The 18,464-nt window shown below is 36.2% G+C and overlaps 1 protein-coding gene across 4 annotated transcripts; it reads left to right on the forward strand.

Annotated features, from left to right (window-relative positions):
- The first annotated feature begins 1,909 nt into the window (after positions 1-1,909).
- On the forward strand, positions 1,910-15,524 carry LOC129875123 (D-2-hydroxyglutarate dehydrogenase, mitochondrial). 4 transcript variants are annotated; one of them, XM_055950552.1, is made up of 16 exons: positions 1,910-2,072; positions 3,745-4,088; positions 4,198-4,299; positions 5,026-5,073; positions 5,326-5,396; positions 8,300-8,418; positions 8,739-8,834; positions 8,916-9,025; positions 9,116-9,196; positions 9,538-9,638; positions 10,771-10,879; positions 13,247-13,352; positions 13,741-13,826; positions 13,903-14,028; positions 14,746-14,842; positions 14,933-15,524. In XM_055950552.1, exons 1-15 carry the CDS (start codon positions 1,967-1,969, stop codon positions 14,839-14,841), a joined length of 1,701 nt encoding a protein of 566 aa, XP_055806527.1. In that variant the 5' UTR covers positions 1,910-1,966; the 3' UTR covers position 14,842; positions 14,933-15,524. The 4 variants fall into 4 exon arrangements, with proteins under 4 accessions (XP_055806527.1, XP_055806529.1, XP_055806528.1 ...); XM_055950554.1 differs by having other exon boundaries at positions 14,969-15,524; XM_055950553.1 differs by having other exon boundaries at positions 14,988-15,524.
- Positions 15,525-18,464: the final 2,940 nt, after the last annotated feature.

Here is an 18,464-nt window from a genome sequence, read left to right on the forward strand (position 1 = left end):
CATTATGGACTACCAAGCCAAGCGAAAATAGGGACAACAGGCCACTGCTATGTTCTTAGTCCATTGGAAGGGAAAATCTCCGGAGGAGGCCACCTAGGAGAGATGTGAAGACTTGTGGCAGTTCAGAGACAAAATCCGGGTGTTCTTGCAGCAGCAGTGCGCCGCGGTCGTCGCCACATCAGGTGGGGGAGAGTGTTATGGCCCGCCACTTGACCTTGAAGAAGGTAGAAGAATCTAGAGTCTTGGAGAGGTTAGTGGAAGATTCTAGATCCTTATAGAAACTTGTAGAGAAGTCTTGAAAGACTTAGAATTCTCTAGAGTGTGTAGAGAATTCTAGAGAGGGACTTCTTTGTAAATATGGAGGGACTTGTATAGCAATTTTTATTTACACTTGAGCCCCTTAGGAGTAGTATAAATAGAGGGGGCATTCATTTGTAGCAACCCATCAAGCAATCAAGCATTCTTCCAAAGCAATACAAAAGTCTTCTTCATAAAAGCTCTCTTGTCTTTCTTGCAATCTAGCATTCCCTTAGCGATCTAGTCTTAAAGGCTTACTTGAGCTTACAAGATCGTGAAAGATTCGTGAGTAAGTTGTCAAGTGCCGCACGGAAGTCTTAGTGTGAAGTCTAAGCCCGTGACAGACAGGAGTAATAATTAAGAATGAAGGCTCGATTGATTGGCCAGTAGTAATGAGATAGGTATGAGAATTTAACCTAAAGCTACGTAGGGGTGTGCATCGATCGGTTCGGTTCGGCTTGGTTCGATTTTATGTATTAACGGTTCGGTTTTGGATTTTTAAATACGCTAAATCAATAAGATATTTTTTATCGATTTTATTTATCGGTTTTTGATCATTAACGGTTCAGTTTTCAATTACCCAATAAAAAAATGCTCGTAAAATAAATGTGCGAGTTCACACTTATCTAATAGTTTTCAGTAAGCCTGTAAATGCTTTTATATACTGAAACAAAAAAGATAATTAGAAATTGCATCAATAAGAGCATATGTAGTACGAAGGCTATAATTACATGTTACAACCATAACATAATATGGAATTTCTGATGTTAACCAAATTATATACGTTTACGAACTTGCAAAAGCTACAATTACAAAGTAAAACTAAAACTAAAACCAAGCAGTCAAACAAGACAATCTTGAACAATCTTAATTTTTATTTTAATCTTTAGGTTTTGTGTAAAGATTAAAGCGGTCTAGTGTGAAGTAGAAGTACTATGAAGACTGTAGTATACTATTATATTAAATCATTACTAATATTTAATATTTATGAAGAGTAAAGCAGTACAATACTACTGTCTTAATGAGTTATCGGTTTACCAATAACCCAATACTAAAAATCGATAATGAACCGGTAACCCGATGATTTTTTATTATAAAACCATTAAGAACCCATTAACCCAATAACAATAATCCAAAAATATTTTTTTGATTCGATTTATTGATCGGTTTGATTTTTGCACACTCCTAGAGCTAGGTGCTCAAATGGATATACTTGACGCTTTGAGGAAAATTTATTTATACCAAAACATTATAGTACTCCCTCCATTTCATATTAAGTGAATTTTTGAGGAATTTTATATTGTTCAAAATAATTAAATTGTTTAAAGTTCAAGATAGACGTTTGAAACTTTTTTCATATTTGCCCTTTCATTTATTGAAGTTTTATATTCTCTAGGAGATAAATCACATTACTTGCAAAATTATATTTATGATTTTATAAAGAAAAATAGTGGAAAATATGATTCAAATTATGTCCCTTAAAATTTTTCTTAATATGTATTGACTCACAAATTCACTTAATATGAAAGCGGAGGAAGTAGTATTTAAAAATTATTAGCGGATGCTTTTTTCTTATTTAAATTGAAATATTGGTAGCAAATAATATATGGCATTTCTCAAATCTGACAAAATTTAACAAAATCATTAAGGAAGCAGAAGAAGTCTGGAAATGGAGGACTGGAAAGTGACCTACCGTTTACTTACACAATGCAAACACTTTTTTCATCGACGATGGAGCCCTAATTTTCACAATTCTAAACCATTTTGCACCTCAGGTATCGCCCTTAGTAACCAATTTTTCTCACAGTTAGATACTCTATTATTGTAATTCATCTCAGTTAAATTTATGCTTTGCTCTATAATTTTAGCAATCCTGAAACTCCCAATTTCGGATATGAACTGTATTATATGGAAAGGATACATATAGAGTGTGCTTGGTATGACATAAGTCATTTTATTGTGGAAAATTATGGTCAAAGAAAAACTTGTTTGACTCTCGAAAAGAGCTACATAAATTGGGACGAAGGCAGTGCTCAAGGTGAATTTTGAATTCCTCAACCAACCTCTAATATTATGTTCAGGAGGATCAAAATCTATATATATACATAAAAGATTTAAAATAAATCTGGTAACTTTTGCCGATGGGTTCAGGTGAACCCCCTCGCTACTCTCTAGATCTGCCCTGGACAAAGGGAGTAATATTAGCAAACTAGACATGGTTAGTGAGTATTCATATAGTCAACCTCAACTTGTTTGGGGGTGAAGGCGTAGTTGTTATTGTAATGATGTCCTAAGTTGCTGAACTTTTCACTTTTGGTGCTGTATCTGTGTCGACACGGTGTGTGTGGGGGATCCATACCAGATTAATTTGATCAACTGATTTTGGGTACTTTGACTAAAATTGACAGAGAAATTCGGGATAAATACCTATGATTTTTATAATCAAAACAAAAGTTAAGGTGAAATTGAAGAGAATGAAATGGCTTGTATATAAAAATTTCTTTGTCAGTCCTTTTCCTTTTATCTCCTCTTGATCAATATTTTCTCCCTAGGATATCTTTTATGTTTTCCACGTAATGTCTCATAGTTTAGAGAAATAACTCCACGTTTAGATATTTGAATTATTTTTAGCCGAATCTCCACACCCATATCCTACCCTCGAATCTTAAAATTTAGATTTCATGATCTGACCTCTAGATCCACATTCGTATTGGACACCCTCACTCACGTCTAAGCACATTAGATAGTGTCTAAGTGTTAGTTGGAGTAAGTAATATGTAGTTAAAAAGTCGTGACAAAAACAACTTCCATCTATAAGAGAGGGAAGTCACTTTTTCCATTTTGATGGAAAATATTTTCCTCGAAAAATGACCTCCACTAGACTTCCCTCATAAGTGTCTGATCTAGCGCTTAACTTTTGCACTGACCTTGTATATATTAAGAAATCAAATGAATATTTCGCTGTGAATGCAATTATATCATTGTATGTTAACTTGAGGTCACTGTTGGAACCCCCAATCTTCAAATCCTGGATCCGCCTTTGTCCCCCGTATCCGATAGTTGGATCAATTAATTTGGGACTGAGACATAATTATTTGATGATTGCATATGGAGCTGGTCTGAGTCAGAGCCTGCAATCTTTCGGCTTTTGTTACTTGTGCTCAAGGATGCGTGATTGAACCGTTCTTATTTTGTCTTGATTTTTGACAGCGAAAAAATTAGTCACATGGTTTTGGGGTTACTGATTGAATAAGAATTCGTTGAGGTAGCACTTCCGGTTGCTACCTACCGAGTTTCTTCTGATAAAACCTCAGGTTCAATGAAAAAGTGGCGTTATATTAAGGTTTAGTTGAAAATGAACTCAATTGGAACTAATTGTTTTGTGTATTCTGAAGATTTTCTGATGAAGCTAACTTAGAATCTTCATTTTCATGGTTTAATTTGCAGGTTCTAGGTATCATTTTAAGCAACCTTCTGAGTTGATAAAAGCTTATATTGGTAATTACCAACAAGAAATTCAAACATATCAAAATCTTCCGGTATCTCTGGGTATGAATCCGTGGAACAGATGCAGAAGCCAGTATAGATGTTTTGCTTCTCAGGCCACCATTATTCAAAGAAGACCAGAATTTGCAACAATTAGCTCAGAAGACTTAAGCTATTTCAAAAATTTATTAGGGGAAAGAGGGGTGGTTCAAGATGAAGAGACACTGGATGCTGTGAACACGGATTGGATGAGGAAATATAAGGGCACCAGTAAACTTATGCTCCAACCTCGGACAGCAGAGGAGGTTGAAATCTCACTTCTCTTTGCAAAGCTTTAGCTCCCTATTAATAATAGATATTAATAGCTACACCTTTTGGTTTCCCATTTGGGTTTCTTTGACTTTGGTTCTACAGGTATCTCAGATTCTTAAATATTGCAATTCCAGCTGCCTGGCTGTTGTTCCACAAGGGGGGAACACAGGTCTTGTGGGAGGAAGTGTTCCTGCTTTTGATGAGGTAAAGAAGTCTTGGTTTCTTGATGACCACTGATAATTTAATTGTTGGTAGATAGCTACAGTACCATGAATGTCGTATGTCCAAGTAGAGATTGTTAGTTTGTTTTCCATTAGTCATATTAATTATTGATTGATAGGCTGCCATCACATTGTATTATATCTTCTTCTATTTGGTTCTTTACCATTGTTATTAAAGGCTCAGTTGCGGCCATTTAAGATCTAAAGATAGGTGACGCTTACCTAGTGCACTTCGCCTCGCTTAACTGGTGCTTCAATGTTGGTTTCAAGGCATGAAGGTGTGCGCTTCATTAGCCATGCTATCTTGAACAGGATGCCACTAAAACATAAATATAATTGGAGAATAAATATTTTAATTGTTAAGAAAATGGTATGAATGAATTTGCTACTTATTTAGGAAAAGGAGTTTATAGATTTAATATAAGAAAACTAGTAACCTAAACGGAATAAAAATCTTAAAACTGCATTTTTCATCTAATTGAAATTTGGATTTTTTTCTCAACTTCATTTATTCCATTTAATTGTAGTTTGTTTCAATTACTTCGTTCATATAATTGTTTTTTTTTGTGATTATAGTTATTTTGCTGTTAGATTTGTTCTTTGCTGTGAATGTTTGAAAAGTTCTCTGACATAAATATGTTGGCTTGTCTTATAATTCTTTTCTTAACTGATTACTGATCTATTCTTTCTTTATTTTGAAAATGTCCAGGTGATTGTCAGTATCAGTCATATGAATAAAATCATATCTTTTGACAAGGTGAGAGTAAGTTTATTTTGAAAATGTGCTGGCGAGTGTAAATACTACATGAATCCTTGCTTTTGCAGGTGGATGTAAATATTATTTCAGTATAAAGAAAAAGAAGTCATTTGACAAGATAAAAGTAACTCTGGTGATCTATCTTCAATTTTTATTCTTGTCAGAGTTAAATTTGATGAAGGAAAGAGTTCTTTACAAATGCATAAAGTCTATGCAGATAGAATAAGTTGTCCTCCTTTACATCTTTTGTAGGTTAGCGGCATACTGGTTTGTGAGGCAGGATGCATTTTGGAAAACCTCATCACTTTTCTTGATAACCAAGGGTGATTTTTTCTTACTTGAGACTTTTAAGTTATTAGATGAAAACCTCATTGCTTTTTTTGATAACCAAGGGTGATTTTTTCTTACTTGAGACTTTTAAGTTATTAGATGAAAACCTCATTGCTTTTTTTGATAACCAAGGGTGATTTTTTCTTACTAAGACTTTTTATGGTTACTATATGAATCATGTCAAGGATAATTTTACTTCTTTTTTTTGATAGTATTGCTTGCTCAGTTTTTTAGGTTTTAATCTAGAAACAGTGAAACACCTTTAAATACTTAATTGCCATGTTATATTTGCAACTTTCTGACCAAAGAATATTTCTTTCTCCATTTAATTGACATATAAACTCTGTAGTGTTATCCATTAGAGTGACTCTATTCTTATCATTCTTACCATGTTCAACGTGTCTCAGTTTAACATTACCATCTTACAAATTTGTTAACTGATCTTCTCCAAACTCTGTTAGCATCTTTGTTTTGATAAAGTAAGTGGTATTAATAATGGCATCAAGAAGATGCAAGAATTACAGGATATGTCATTTGAGCTTACAAAAAATCTCTGGCTAACTATACAAACTATCTAAGCCAGAACTAGTGAGTTAATAAAGTCCTGAAGTTGTTCTGCATTAACAGCATGATACAAGTTGGACCAACTAAACAAATTTGCAATACACCTAGCCTTCAAAATGCCTAAAGCAGTTGACTCTCCATCATAACATCTCATGTTCCTCTCTAACCAAATACACCAAAAACTACAAGAAGGTATCATGATCCAGATCTTCTTAATGGCTTTGTCAACTTTCCATAGGCTCCAACTCTCATAAGCATCCTTAACTGTGAGGGGTGTGGTCCAACTGAGACAGAGAGACAGAAAAACATGCTCCATAATTTTGAGGCCACCTTGGAATGAAGAAGGTGTCTGGGGTTTCAGCCTCTTTTTTGCACATATAGCATCTGTTTGGGAGCTGGATTTTCCTTTTCTTTATGTTGTCTAGGGTGAGACATGCCTCATATAGAGCTGTCCAAGTAAAGCAAGCAACCTTAGGAGGTAGCTTGGTCTTCCAAATGAGTTTCCAGGGCCGGTTATCTATCATGGGGTTTCTAGAGCACAACTGTTGATACCCTTCCTTACTGTATAAACTCCTTTTTGGTGTCCCCATTTTAGCTTATCGACTGCCTGGGGATCAATGTGACAATGTTGTAGTCTAGCAAAAAGGTCTACCAGGTCATTTATTTCCCAATTGTGCATATTCCTTCTAAATATCAGATCCCAATTGGTCCCTTCTCTATTAGTAGCAATAACTGAATTGGGATCTTGAGCCATTCTGAACAACTCTGGGAAATCCTCCTGAAGAGTGTTATTGCCAAGCCATTTGTCTGTCCAAAATTTTAGGAGTAAACCATTGCCCAATTCAAAGTAAGCATTCTGATCAAATGTGTCCCATAACATCCTAATACCATTCCACAGTCCCACTCCATAAGGAAGTGTAGTAATCTGTGCACCATTGATTCAGCCTGCCATGCTTAGCTATGATAACATCTCTCCAAAGCCCTGCCTCTCCCTGATTGTGTCTCCACAGACACTTCATCATCATACTTTTGTTATGGATTGCAAGGTTCTTAATGCCAAGACCTCCTTGGTATTTTGGTTGCGTGACCTTCTCCCATTTGATGAGATGAAATTTGTGATCTTCCCTGTTGCCTTTCCAGAGGAAGTCCCTTCTTATCTTGTCAATCTGTTCTATAACCTCAGTTGGCATTGGGAACAGGGCCATGTAATAAGTAGGTAAGCTGTCTAGAATACTATTGATAAGTGTTACTCTGCCACCAAAGGAGAGATATTGCATCTGCCATGTTGCCAACCTTTTCTCAAACTTTTCAATAACCATAGTCTAAATTTCAGTGAACTTATACTGAGCACACAAAGGAAGACCCAAGTATGTGGAAGGAAATGAGCCAATGTTACAGCCCATGATATCAGCCAGCTCCTCCAGGTTTAAAACTTCATTAATTGGGTAGATAGTGCTCTTTAGCATGTTCATGTGTAAACCTGAAATAGCTTCAAAAATAAACAAAATTAGATTAAGCTGCATCACTTGTGATCTTTCAGCACCATAGAAAATCAATGTCTCATCTGCATAGAGCAGATGAGATACATTAGCTTGAGATCCCAAGTCTCTTCCTATCTTAAATGGCTCAATCCATTGCAAGGAACTTGCTTTCTGAATCATTTTGCTGAAGCCTTCCATTGCCAAGATGAATAAGAATGGTGAAATAGGATCACCCTGTCTAATGCCTCTTTGGGGAGGGAAGAAACCCACAGGTGCCCTATTCACCAAGATAGAGTACTTGACTGTTGTGATGCTGAATTTCATCCATCTGTCACCAAACCCCATTTGCCTCAGATAGTAAGTAAGTATGACCAGCTTACTTTTTCAAAAGCAACAATGTCTAGCTTCAGTAGCAACCCTGGTTCTCCACTCCTCATTTTCCAATCTAGAGCCTCATTAGCAATGAGGGCTGCTTCTGATATTTGCCTTCCTCTTACAAATGCATTTTGACTTCCAGACACCAGTTTTCCAATCATTGTTTTGAGCCTGTTTTGCTAGAAGCTTTGATGCTATCTTGTAAATGCTGCTAATAAGGCTGATTGGCCTATAGTGTTTAAGCTCAATTGCCCCTTTCTTTTTAGGATCTGTTATCATCTTATTTTAATATCATGACAATAGAAAGAAACAACATTGAGAATTCTGTCCTGTTTCTTATATCTATCTTCTGCCTAGTTCTTTTCTATTTATAAACTTATTCTGGGTACTTCTTACTAGCTCTGCTGATGCCAATGAATAAGTTCTTTTTTATTCTGTTTCCTTATGAAATCAATGTCAATCACATTCTCTCTTAGGTTTGTTATGCCACTAGATTTAGGTGCTAAAGGAAGCTGCCAAATTGGTGGAAACGTCTCAACTAATGCTGGTGGTTTGCGACTTCTCCGCTATGGTTCACTGCATGGCAATGTGCTTGGTAAGATCTGATTGTGCTATGTTATGGAACTTTTGAGTCGAAGTTGTTGACCTAAATCAATCTGTGAGTGTGTTAATGAGGTTGATGAAAGATTTAGCCAATAATGAAAATTATGTTCTATCTCTTAGTAGAGCTCCTCTTCCCTGTTAGATAAACTTGGGATCCATTTTGTCACATTCGTTTGAGAACAAGGCTATGTATGGGCCTTTCAAGATCTTTTTGTCCTTGAAAAACAAAAAGGTAAAGTTTTTCTTAAAAAAAGCATAAAAGTGAAGTCCATCCTTGTGTATGTGTTCTCAAATGTACTTTCATCTATTCAGGTCTTGAAGTGGTTTTAGCAAATGGAACGGTACTTGATATGCTTGGCACTTTACGAAAAGATAACACTGGATATGACCTGAAACATTTATTTATAGGTGAGATTATATTTATTTATTGTATGTCAATTGAAGTTGGTTTACATTGTGATAAACATTTTATTTTATTACATGGCATAGGGAGTGAAGGATCCTTGGGTATTGTAACAAAGGTTTCCATTCTAACTCCTCCAAAGTTGTCCTCTGTAAATGTATGCTTTCTTGCTTGTAAAGATTATGCAAGCTGCCTGGTAATAATGGTTCTACCCTGTGAAGTATGATACAACTATGGAGTTGCTTGGATGATAACTTTACTTGCTGAAAATTCTCTTTGCCATCAGAAACTTTTGTTAGAGGCAAAGAGGAAACTTGGGGAAATTCTTTCTGCATTTGAATTCCTTGATCATGGCGCAATGGATCTGGTGAGCTTGTGTCCTTTTAATCCATCAAGTCTCACTCGTGAATGTCAAGTTCTTTTTCCTATTCTATTTGAGTTGCTTTTTGGAGGTTATTATACTTTATGAATGGTAACTACTGCATTGTTACTTCGTCTGTTATTCAAAATTGCACGGTAAGCTTGCAGGTGCTTCATAGTCCGCCAGTATTTCTGGTTCAGTGCTTTTCGTTCCTTACCTGTCAACTTTGTGCTTAGACTGTTTTTTAAGTTGGAGATTGAGGTTATTTTGACGACTACTATAAAGGTTATAGGTCACTCTCATGCAGTATATTAATGCAGCATTATCTATTATGTTACGTGGAGCAGGTCCTGAAACATCTAGAAGGTGTCCGTAATCCATTTCCTTCCTCAATGCATAACTTTTATGTTCTGATTGAGACAACTGGCAGTAGTGAATCTTATGATAGGTAACATCCTCATTGCTTAATATGCTCTACTTGTTTAAAATACTTCGCCAAAGTTCGGTTGCTCATAACTATTTATATCCTTTATTTGAAAGAGCTTTAGTTCATGTTTGTTTTGGATTTTTTTATTCTGGAAAAATTGGAGGAACAATAACCTTTTCCACACAACTTAATCCTCACAATGGTCCAGGTTTCTTCCTGTGCCTCTCAGAGTATAGAGGCGAGCCAATGGATATTATACCGTGCCTTTGTTTTCAGAATTCAAATGTATCATGAAATGTCTATATATCGGAGGACTTTGGCTTAGTTTACTTTTGGACCACTAGTTGAGTGAACAGCATTTTAGAATGCCTTTTCATTGTTTGTACCATATGCTCAGTTGTAAACCATTTGTGTCTTGCTTACCATTTTGTAAACCCACTCTTGAGTCTGGAAAGAACTCAGCCACATTTTATCCTTCTCTTATTAATCAATAAAGTAAAATTACTTTGAGCTTTTCCGATTTTCACTCATGAATGTGCTTGCTAATTCTGGTTTCTTCTTGTTGATTGTTTTGTACTTTTTCACCTGGTTATTATATGCTCTGGTTGTAGGATGGAAGTAGGTTGCGCTTCACTAGCTAACCTAAACTATTAGCAGCCGGGATAGACTTCTTATGATCAGAATTAATATACATCAAGAATCCTTGATCAAAAGATTGCTAGTTTTGTATGTTATAGAATTTGAAATGCTTAAAATGGTAAAATTACCAAGAAAACATTATTTGATACTTGAGTTGAAGTTAGAAGAGAAGTTGTTATTATTTTTTACGATGAAAATTTTCACTTCTAAATTTAGCGTTTTGCTATTCGCTAGGAGATTAGTTAAGTTTTAACTATGGATTAGCTAGTTACTTTATTAAGTCTCGACTATCACATAGAAAGGATACAAAGTAAAGCCATGCTTGAGTGACCTATTTTAAATAATATATAACGTTTGATTCCTTCATATTTAGTTGCTTTATGAAGCTGATTGGATGTCAATAGCACTCTTAGTTTCCTCTGGACTTTGCTAATTTCTTGCTTATTCAGTATGCAATTTGATGAGTTGAATTCATTCTTTGTTGGATTCTGCTACTTCGTATTGACATATGCAGAGAGAAACTAGATGCCTTCTTGCTTCACTCAATGGAAAATGACTTGATAAGTGATGGAGTTGTTGCACAAGATATAACTCAGGCATCTTCTTGCTGGCATCTTCGTGAGGTTATCACTCTATACTTGACAAGTAATCCGTATTCATAAGCTTGCATCTGTAATCTCTCTTTCAGAAAAAAAGAAGCTTGCTTCTGTAACCTGTGATATTCTACTATTCGGATTTGATATAAGTAAATATTTTTTTAGAGAATGAAAGGATGTGTAATTTGAACAGTAAATATTCCGTCGTCACTTAAGTAACAGCTGTTCAAAAGTTGTAACCACCATATAGAAGAGGTGATATGGAATATTATATAGAACCTTCAAGATCCCTAAAGTAAATTATAGGTTTTCCAAAAATATTATCCAGTCATCTATACAAGTGAGAATATTATGTGATCTCCACAATAAATAAAAACAATTCCATCTTTAATTTGGGTAAAGAAGTTCTGCGTCCCTTTCAAAGCTCTGTTATTAGAAACTCTGTTGCTGTTATTAACTTTCGTCTGGATCACATTTTTTTTAACTCGACCATATGCTAGATTTTATAGTAGCTGCATCTGTTTTTTATAAAATTGTCAAGATCTATATGCCATCTTGGTTTAAGGTTTTACTTGATATGAACCAAGATATCTGCATCTCCTTCAGTAATGAATAACTGATGAAAACTTTGCCCTATCAATTACTATTATTTGTTTGAACCATGGATTTGAAGTGTTTCCTCATGCTCAAAAAGGTCACCCTCCATTCAAACATCCAGCTTCTAGATAGCAGTGTGGATTTTCATCTCTAGCAAAACAAACTTCGAAAGACCACGAGTAAGAAGAAGAAGACAAACAAGAAATATACCAAAAGAGACAAATATTTAACGTGGTTCGGTGAACCTACCTACATCCACAAGAGGAGGAGATGAGCAATTAACTATAAATATGAGAGTACAAAATATCGAGAGAAATAGCCTCATACAATTCACTCGGAATAAAAAGAGGTTCACACAAGTGATAACGTATCACTCGTGTCTCACAAATTCTCTCCCACATAACTCTCAAAGCCCCTAGGACTACATTGTGAATGTTACTATGTTAGAAGTAATGAATCTTTATTTATAGTCATAAATCTTTTCCTACACGAAAAAAGACTAGCCAAATATGGAGATTTTGTGTTTTTCTTTTAATAAAAAGAAAACACCCAATTATACTAGGAAAGTCGAGGCAAACACTCAACAATTCTCCCCCTTTGTCTGAATTTCTGACAAAATAAATTTGCTTCACCTTCTTCACATAATGGTCAACAAGTTGCATCTCCATTTTCAAAATCCCCTCTATCAAATCTATGTCTCGACACAGAGAACCTCTTTGAAAAAACAGTTCTCCAACAAAAATTTTCATTACTGTCAAATAAGTTGCAGCTAAAACTGAATTCGCTAAGATGAACACCCGTTTTTAACCTCGCTTTGATACCAAATGGATTGGTGGTCTGCTTATATGGACTTGGGCATTCCTCTCCTCATGAGCTAGCTTTTAGGGTTGAGTTAGACCCAACTGCCATATCTTTTCATAGTATCAGAGCCAGGTCCATTCCTGTTTGGGCTCCCGGTCCATGCTCCAGTTGGGCCTGAGCGTGAAGGGGGGTGTTAAAGTGGGTAAAAAGTCCCACATTGGTTCTGGGGAAGATGGGAAGAATTTTTGAAGAGGGGAGACTGCCGAATAAGGTGTTTAAAATATAATGCTCTCAGATGAAACCTTGGGTATATTCCTTTATATCCGTGCTGAAATCAATCTAAAAGCTAACTGAACTGAATGTTTATGTGTGGATACCAGCATCACAATTAGCAGTGCAGAAAGATAGAAGACTGCAATGAATGTCACATTGATGACACAACCAAAAACATTTTTGATAGCAGTGAGGAGGTGTGAGAGTTTGACTATAGTGGGTATGAGGAGAGGTAGAGGTAGGGCAAAAAAGTATTGGGAGACGTGATTAGACAGGATATGACGCACCTGCAGCTTACTGAGGACATGCCTCCAGATAGGAGGGTATGGAGGGCAAGGATTAGGGTATGAGCGTTGTCTAGTTTTCCCTACTACTATCTTATTCTTTGATTTTATTACCTATTGTTTCCTTTGCTTTAGTTATGTATTGTTTGTCATTTTGCTACTATTCTTCTCCTTTATCTTTAGCATGATTTCTTCATTATTGTATTTTCTTACTTGAGTTTGATAAGTTTTACTTGAGCCGAGGATCTATCAGAAACAACTTCTCTGCCTTCACAAGATAGGGGTAAGGCTGCGTATGCACCACCCTCCCCAGACCCCACCTATGAGATTACATTGGGTTTGTTGTTGTTGTAAATTGATGTTTAAAAAGTGCACATTTTCATTTGGTAAGAGTCTATTCATGTCTTGATAAATAAAGGTGATAATCTTTATATTGTAGGGTATTCCTGAAGCTTTGATGAAGGCAGGAGGTGTATATAAATATGATTTGTCAATACCAGTTGAAAAGATGTATGATCTTGTTGAGGAAATGAGAGTCCGACTTGGTAAGAATGTCAAAATTCTTGCTTTGCTGAAAGCATGTTCCATTTCATTCTTATTATTGTTTCTGGATTATTTATGTGATCAATTCTTCTGAGTGCTTCCTTCGATAGGACTCAGTTTTTTGCTTCGTCCAGAGACTCAATTTTCCTTTCCAAAAAAATAAAAATAAAATCCTTTTCAAAAATCATCACTCAGTTTACCTGCAGAAAAAGTAAATGCACAGTTAAATTTGAATGTCTCATTCAGAGATGCCATATCATATTTGATGCTTTAATTTTTATCCATCTCTCCATTCTCTGTTGAATCGACAATTTTTAGGGGGCATGACATCTGTTAACAGTAACTAACAAACTCAAAGAATTTGATGTTGTTTTAATTGAAAATTTACAGATGCTTCAGCAAAAGTAGTCTCTTATGGTCACCTTGGGGATGGAAACTTACATCTTAATATCTCAACTCCTCAGTATGATGATAATGTACTACCTTGGCCTTCTTGCTTCTAACTAAATTTTATTTGTTGATTATCACATTAATTGGATATGTTGGCTCCAGATTTTATCACAGATTGAGCCTTTCGTTTATGAATGGACTTCTAAGCACAAAGGGAGTATTAGTGCCGAACATGGCCTTGGATTGATGAAAGCGAATAAAATCCATTACACCAAGTCACCTGAAACTGTAAGACCAGTACTTTTAGTTATCATTATAATTGATATCAGTACTACTGAGTCTTCTTTCAGGATGTAGTGTTTGGAAGCACCAATTGTCGACACATCTCAATATACAAAGTTCTCTTTTCTGTCAATGCATAAAGAAGTATCAAATGAACTAGTTAGGAAATACTGAACCTTCATGTAGATATATATTCCTTTTGCATGATGCCCTGAGAGAATTTACCCCAAAGTGCAGTAAATCCTCCGTATTTTCTTTCTAAACATTTTGGAGTAATGTGATCAAGTTCAAGAGACGTGAAGAATTACAGTTCTTTTCATAGGTTAAGACTGGATGGGGATAAACGATAATCTATGATGGTGTACTGTTATTTGTACTGACATCGAGCCTTTGTCTTCCTCAAAAGCATCATGTATAGTGAAGATAACATGAGCTTGCTAAAGCATCTATTCTAACGCCCATCTAGCCAGCATGGTTAATATACTGCCATCTAGTAGACCTAGTAATAGGTTCTAGACCAAAATTAATATAATAAAACAATGGAGTGTGGATATTGGTATCGAGTGTGGATATTGTCTGATTTAGTCTCTATAGCGTACTTGAAATTGAAGAACTAAAAGGTGAAAATGCTACATGTATTATTTTCCTTGCCCTTCTCCGCTCCCCTCAACTTATGGGTAAGTCCTTTCATGAATTACTGAACTGAAGCATTTCTTTTCTCAGGTGCAACTAATGGCTACTATCAAGAAGCTACTGGACCCTAATGGGATTCTGAACCCGTATAAAGTTCTCCCGCCTTCTCTTTTTACCAAAAGCTGAGGTGACTAGCTCAGATTTCCATACTAATTTTTAGTACTATGTACTTGTATCACTGAATAAAACAGTAACTTGATATCTCGTACTATTTCAGATTTATACAGAATGAACCTCACTGACCTCACCTTAGTTTTTCTTTTGTGTGGAAGGATGATTCATCTGATTGTTTCTCAATGCAAGTGTTACTCCATTCTGGCTGCAGGTGAGTTGAAGGAGTTCACAGCATAAAGGGAGAGTACAACAGACAAAGGTTGTACAGGAAGTAAAACAGTTTGGGTTCAGCTATCTTTGTATATTGTATAGCAGTGTAAGATACGAATCTTTCGTGATAAAAGCATGATGTCCAGGCTTATGATGTAATCTTTCAGAAGGGGTCATGACACATAAATTTATGGAATAAAGCCATAACTAGGCAAATAATTGAAGAATTTCCATTGAAGGCGAAGCAAAGCATATGCAGGTTAAGGTTGTGTGAGTAAGTTTCCTTGAAGTTCGACGACTCAGAAAAGGACGATCAACAACTCCCCCCTCTTTGTAAGAGAATAGGAATGGAGCTCATGGAACACACTAGTAATGTCTATTGAAGGAAAGGTGTCTTTTGAGTGTTATCTACAATTTGGTGACTTCTTTGACCAAGTCAAGGTCAAAGCCACTTAATATTTTGTTAAAGTTAATTAAGGGCCAAATTAGAATTTTTAAAATTTGTTAAAACTTTTTTAAAATACAAGAAAAGCTCATCCCTCAACCACCCAGTTAATTAAAACCTAACATTTAAAAAAAATCATAACTGATCTTCTTCTCTCTCTCTCTCTCTCACACACACACACACAACGATCTCTCAACTCTCTCTTCTCCGCACAACATTTGTTGAGTCGAAACGTAATAGGTCGTTTGCGTCTCATCATCTCTGTTGATAAACTCAACGTCTATGCTCCCTTAATACTTTCATTGCTGATTTAAGGAGTTAAAAGAGTTTTGAAATTTTTTTGGGTTAGTGAATAAGAAACGTTCAACTTTAGTTTTCTACTTCAAAGTTAGGTTAATGAATTTATTGTTTCATGCTTATGAAAGAAAATTGAGGTCCACCAAATATTGGAGAAGGGAAACCTGAAAACCAAAACTATTCCATAATTTTCACACGCGGTGAAGCTCTCCAAACAATTGACATGAACCAGGATAGTTATTTAGAAGAAGCTTTGAAAATGCGAAATATCTTGCAAGAGTTTTTGAAAGACAATGATCGGCGTCCTCCCACAATACTTGGCATGAGAGAACACATATTTACAGGAAGTGTTTCTTCTTTAGCTGAATTTGCAACATCCTACGGAAAGCCTCATTGAACAGAAATCAAGTTTGGAAAGCCGAAATTATTGGAAGCCAAGCCAATGAAGCTAACAACACCCATTCCATAGTTATAAGTCCGAGCAAACACCCGAGTGAAGTGCCACAATCCAGTACCTTCAATCTTGGGTCTCATTACTTGTCCAACAATATCAAGCCCCAACCAGTTGGTAGAAATGATAGACAGCAGACAATCAAGTCTTTCACAGACAGATGACATATGATTGACAGGGTAATACTAGTAGCCACAACTCCTAGTAATGGAAAAGCTTTAAACAGCCGGAAAGTTAAGTGATGGTTTACGCTTAGAAACCTCCTTCCATTATTCAACATCTTTATCAAGAGGAAAATAAAAGCAATGACAACCCATGAGAGCAAATAGACAACAATATGTTTACTTTGCTTGGATATGTCAAGGTGATACACCAGTTCATATTGGTAAAGGAAAAATCTTAGTGAAAGGAGTATCTCAATTAACCGCGAAAATAGTCCAGCATGACGAAGATATTTCTCTCGATATTTTGTACTCTCATATTTATAGTGGATTGCTCATCTCCTCTTGTGGATGTAGGTCGATTGATCGAGTCACGTTAAATGTTTGTGTCTCTTTTGGTATATTTCTTGTTTATCTTCTTACTTATGATCTATCGAGGTTTTCTTTGCTAGCTTCCGCATGACACCTAATTGTTTCGGTCTTAACAAGTGGTATCGGAGCGAGGTTAAAAACGGGTGTTCATCTTGACGGGTTCAGTTCTAGCCGCAACCTATTTGACAGTAATGAAGATTTTTGTTGGAGAAATTTTTTCAGAGAGGATCTCTGTGTCGAGACATGAATTTGATGGAGGAGATTTTGTAGAGGAGATGCAAGCTGTTGAAGAGTATGTGAAGAAGGTGGAGCAAATTTTTTTTTTGTCAGAAATTCAGGCCAAGGAGAAGAATTGTTGGGTGTTTGCCCTGACTTTCCTAGTATAATTGAGTTTTTCTTTTCCTAAACGTAAAATACAAAGTCTTCATATTTAGCTAGTTTTTTTCTTGTAGGAAAATATTTATGACTTTATAAATAGATGTTATAAAGGAAATTGGTTCAAAAACTCCAAATAGCTAGCAGAATCAAGGTTTGGGTAAGAAAAACCTTTCAACTTCTACCCCTACATTCTAGTCCAATTTGGGTGAAATTCGTTGTCATCCTTACGCCCAAGGATCAGGGAGACATTATGGACGTAAGGGAAAAGTCGATGCTACGTTAATCTAACAATACAAGCAATATACTTCTAAAAGAGTTGAAACTACCCTATGGGCCTTTGATTCTACGGATTCTTAGCATGATAAGCATTAGAATGTAAATGTTAGCACCAAATTAAAGCTAAGAGCAAGATTCTTACTGTAGAGTAGACGATTAGAGTGGAGAGTTTGAGAGAGTTTTGGGAGAATTTGAGTGAGGGAGTGTGAAGAATGGAGAGAAACCATTCTTCTCCCCACTCTATACTGTTCGTGTCACCCCGCCAGAGCGGCAAGATTCCCATTCCAATGGGAAGAACTCCACCAGAGCGGGATGAGATGGGGCAGTGTGGTTTAAAAAGTAGGTCCACTTCTTTTAAGTAATCCTTATCGAGCGTGTATTCGAGGTAACTTCATTCGCCCATAATTTAGAGTAAACGAACTTTTCCTAATGCCCAGAATAGTAATGTGTATTTCAAGTGTACCTCAAAAATATTGTGCCTTCTTCTCGTGTGTCGTTTAGGGATGAACGAAGGATAAATTGAATGACTTAAACCATTGTTAATTATGATTAAAAAGAAATTGCAAGAAATTTACTCAACTGGGTCCTACCATCCCACCAGAATGGGATGGTCCCGCCTTAGCGAGGCCGCCAGAGCGGTAATGTGTCCGCCAGAGAGGGGAACGTGGGTCAGAACTTAAGTTGTAATTTTCTTATTTTCCCTACTTCTTCCAAAGAGAGGTTAGAGGTGAGGGTTATTGCAAAAACCCTTCAAAGGGCTGCTCTTGACTTGAGAAGAGGACGGGGGGAGGGGGGGGGAGGGGGGAATCGTAGCTTTTGAAAGGCTTCAACCCGTGAAATCCAATCCGATCTTGCCCGTAGAATGTTGGGAATCAATGATTTTAGAAGAATTGTCTCTCTACGGTTTCTTGGCACCCAGATAGGCTAGACTTCTCTTTTTTGAATAGTAAATCTATACATATTGTGTAGTATAAGAGGAATTTTAATGAGAAATCATATAATTAAGTTGTGGGTGATGGATCACGGGCAAAAATTTGGTCTTGTT

Source organism: Solanum dulcamara, chromosome 11, assembly GCF_947179165.1.
Source record: "Solanum dulcamara chromosome 11, daSolDulc1.2, whole genome shotgun sequence".
Lineage (NCBI taxonomy): Eukaryota > Viridiplantae > Streptophyta > Magnoliopsida > Solanales > Solanaceae > Solanum > Solanum dulcamara.